This window comes from Loa loa (assembly GCF_000183805.2).
Source record: "Loa loa unplaced genomic scaffold supercont3.2, whole genome shotgun sequence".
NCBI classification, from domain to species: Eukaryota; Metazoa; Nematoda; class Chromadorea; order Rhabditida; family Onchocercidae; genus Loa; species Loa loa.
In genome coordinates this window covers 299,647-303,525 of record NW_018108182.1, presented here as the reverse complement: position 1 = coordinate 303,525, position 3,879 = coordinate 299,647, and the positions used below count along the sequence as shown (strand labels likewise).

At 31.0% G+C, this 3,879-nt stretch overlaps 1 protein-coding gene across 1 annotated transcript in view; it reads left to right on the top strand.

The window, feature by feature from the left end:
- LOAG_16384 (TK/DDR protein kinase) overlaps nt 1–3,879 on the top strand; it is a gene marked incomplete at both ends in the record, with an annotated part of 12,370 nt that overhangs the window by 6,462 nt on the left and 2,029 nt on the right. The window contains 8 exons of the mRNA XM_020449038.1: nt 687–897; nt 1,212–1,288; nt 1,562–1,679; nt 2,035–2,091; nt 2,219–2,371; nt 2,825–2,885; nt 3,146–3,237; nt 3,379–3,574. Coding sequence (XP_020307492.1) covers nt 687–897; nt 1,212–1,288; nt 1,562–1,679; nt 2,035–2,091; nt 2,219–2,371; nt 2,825–2,885; nt 3,146–3,237; nt 3,379–3,574 — 965 coding nt within the window. The remainder of the gene's footprint in view (nt 1–686; nt 898–1,211; nt 1,289–1,561; nt 1,680–2,034; nt 2,092–2,218; nt 2,372–2,824; nt 2,886–3,145; nt 3,238–3,378; nt 3,575–3,879) is intronic.

Below are 3,879 nucleotides of genomic sequence, written 5' to 3'. Positions count from 1 at the left end.
GCTAGCCAATCCTTGGCTTCATCATCACTTTCAGGTAGAAGAGCCCACTTTGCCTCCTCTATGTTAAATTTCGGCTTCTGAGGCTCCGGTCCCTCCTCCATTTTTTCTTCTTGTCCGTAATCCTCCTTTCCTCCATTTTTTTCCTTGACATTTCTCCCTTCATAATCTGCTAACCTCCTCTCTGCCTCGGCCAAGAGGTTGACAGCAGTTTTTCATGTTGAAAAATGTCTAAATTTACTGTATCATTTTTGGATTAAAATATCTTATCAGAAGATTAGTTGGCAGTGAAACAGTTTATGGTCTATTATCGCTAATCATTGGATTATTTTATGCAAAAATTTGATCAGTGACAATTTCAATTCTCAATACCATCGAGTAGTATCCATTACAATGCCTTAGAAACTTTAAACTAACTAATGTTTACATGTAAAATTTAGTGATGTAACAAATATTATTTGTTCGGATAACCTTTGACTATCTGAAAATGATTATATACTCATTTTATGCGCAATTTGATTTTACACCATAAACTAAACATTTTTCTTTCCCTTTTTTATAAGGTGATAAGATGATACGATGGAATGTTTTAAAATGATTATTACTTTGATAAGCCATATTTGTAAGAGTGAGTTAATTTTTAAAAATATCGGATGATTCAAATTTTAATCATCATCTAATCATTGTAGGTTTGGTAATTTTATTCTTGCTCATAACTTGTGTACTGTGTGGAATTCTAATCTCACGACGACATGAACCAAATCCAAAAAATCATAACAATGGAAGAGCAAAAATTATGGTGACAAGTTTGGGCGAGAAAGGTTTTTGCACAAATTTTTGCGACGCAAATGACATTGACTATCATCAGGTTCAAAACAATGGCTTCTATGCTGATGAAAAGTCAGTTTTGATATCTTGCATTCTTTCTATCTTGCATTATCTTGCATTCTTGCATTCTTTCCATCACATATTCTATGTTTGTTTCATGATAATTAATGAATTCAAAATTACGGAAAACTTTCTCCATAAAAATGAATGAATTCCAAGAAATTGAAACGTTTAAAATCTTTAAATCAGAAGTACTTTAATAAAATTTTAATTTCATCCTTCATTTGTGAACTTTTAATTTAACAACTGAATTCTGTTATTTGTTTAGTACGTTTATGGTTATTAAGTTCAATTCATTACAAATTAATATTGTTAATAACTTATAGAAAACTGGCAACTGTAAATAAACGAACCAAAAGATCACCGTCATGGTCCGATTTTCATTTTCCGCCTCCACCTTCAGGTGAATTTATTTCCGGTTTATCTCAGTTAATCGTAACATATGTTTACCAAACTCGTGGAATATTATTTGGGACTTGTCATTCAAAGGTTTTTTTCTTAGGACAACGCATAGTTCTGTCAAACTTATGGGAAGGGTACTATACTGGTCTTGTCTGCTGTATTGCTGATAAGTAATTAAATGTTAAATAATTAAATGAAGATTGTTAAATATCGTTAAATAATTAAAATAAAATTCATTAGCTATTCGTAATGAATAATGAATAAAATTTTGCAGATATATACGGTATCAATGAATCAACAACAATGGAGCCATTACTGTTACCTAAAATTCCTGTATCACCTGTTGTTCCCATTGTACGAACCTCAAAAGTTGACCAAATAAGGCCCAAGAAGTAAGTTTACTTTCACAAATAAACTTCTAATTAGGCATAAAAACTAGGCCAAAACGGAAATTCTTCTTACCTATTATCATTTTTAATAGCTTGCTTATAAAAAGATAAGTGAATTAGAGTGAAAAAGTAAACAAGTTAATCGGAAAATGGAAAAATGTCGAAATGATGAAAAAGTAAAAGATATTTAAATGCAAAATTTAGAATATGAAATTGAATAATAGGATAAATTAAAAAACTATTGAAACAAATAAATAAATAAAAATACGTGACAAATCGAATGTTGTTCTTTTTTTTTTTGAGGGATTTCATCAAATAGTTTTATTTTCAGTCAGCTTGAAAATCCGATATTTTTCAGGATTAACAATGGTGACAGCTTACATTATGCTACTGCGGCTGTTCGAGTTTCCGATTTGTATGTTTAATGATGTTTTTAAAATTTTCTATTTCATATTCTTCTTTTATTGCTACTGAAGAAATTGTATTTTTTATTTTGAAATTTTGATTTTTCTAAAAAATGCAAATTTTTTATTAATTTCTAGCAAAGTGAAACGACGAATTGAAAAATTCAATACAAATCAGGCTGTGTTAGGCTCTGAACTTGGCCGTGGAAGGTTTACGGTGATTCGATCGTGTTCCATTGATAGTAATAATTATGCCGCAAAGATAATAATAGATAAAAATAAGCAAGCCATGTAATTTTTTCAATGAATTTCACATAACTGATCAAATTGTTTCATGACGAGAGAGATCTATCCATTCCTTTCTTTCTGAAGGTCATGACCTGATTGGTAACCCTTCCCACCCCTCCCTCTCCCTGCTTTTGTTTCACCCGTCATATTTTACTCAAATATTTGGAACAAACATAAGTTTTGTACATTTGAAACGGTGATAGGAATGTATTTTCAGGAAGGAAGGGATCATTGACCTTTAGTCAGATCATAAAGAAGTAATAGGTCTTTTGACTATTCGTCCTTAATTCAAAAAAGCTTTCTTTTTTTTCAAAATTCTCTAATGCATTAATAAAAATGTGTTATTAAATGAAAGCTAATAGATCTATAATAAGCTAATTATTAGTAGCAAACTAATTATCCAAAGCACAGATTACAATATCCTTCCCTTTACACTTTTTTTTTTGGAAATTTTAGGAGTATCTTCAACGATGAAGTAAAGATATTATCGAAAATTGACCATGAAAATCTCATCAAGGTTAATATTTTCTCAATAGATGTCATCTTCACATCCACTTGATGGCTTTTGACTCTTACTGCTTTGGATTACGTAGTCTTAGCTTACTCGCCAAAAATGCCTACTTGAAGTTCTCAATATGTCGCACTATGTTTTTGACTATCCAATTTTTGTCACCAACCTATCAGTATAGGATATCAAGAACGATCTTTGAGTAGTAAAAGTTTTAATTCAAAAAACTACTAGTCGGTCTTATAATTTTAAAACGATTAAATTTGTAGTTGTACGGTATCGATGATAATTCAACAATGTATCTTGAATTAGCACTATACGGGAACGTACGACAGTATTTGGCTCATGAGCCTGAAGCCAAGTTTGAATTTTAACTATTTTAAGCATTCTTTTCAATGAAAAAAACTTTTGCTAATAGTTGTCCTCTCATCTATCCTATCCATATATTTGCCTTTGGCTTTATTTTCTGGTGCATTTATAGGCAAGTACTTACATTTTTCAGCTTCTTAAGCATGTTACAATTAGTGGTTGAAATAGCCGCAGGGATGAAATATTTGGAGCAAAGGCAAATTGTTCATGGTCATCTGTCACCTCAGTGCATTTTGATTGATCAGAAGAAAACGGTCAAAATCACATCACCACGAGGACATCTTCATCATGCTCAACTTCGTTATAGTGCTCCAGAATCTGTCATTGCTGTTTGTTTAACTTCTGATGATATTTTACTTGTACTAAATTTCATTTCTTTTTTTTCTAGTAAAATTTTACGATCAAACAACAACTTTAGATGAAAGTTAATAATTAATTAAAATTCCACATGTAATGATGAAGTGGTTGGTAATTATAGGAAAAATAAAAGTTGTTGGAATAAAATAAGGCCTCAATTGTAGACTCTCAATGAAAATAACCTTATAAGTTATTTGAGCAATCCATGAATAAGACAGAAGGAGAGAGAGAGAGAGAGAGAGAGAGAGAGAAGAAGAAGAGGAAGCTATCTTTACTA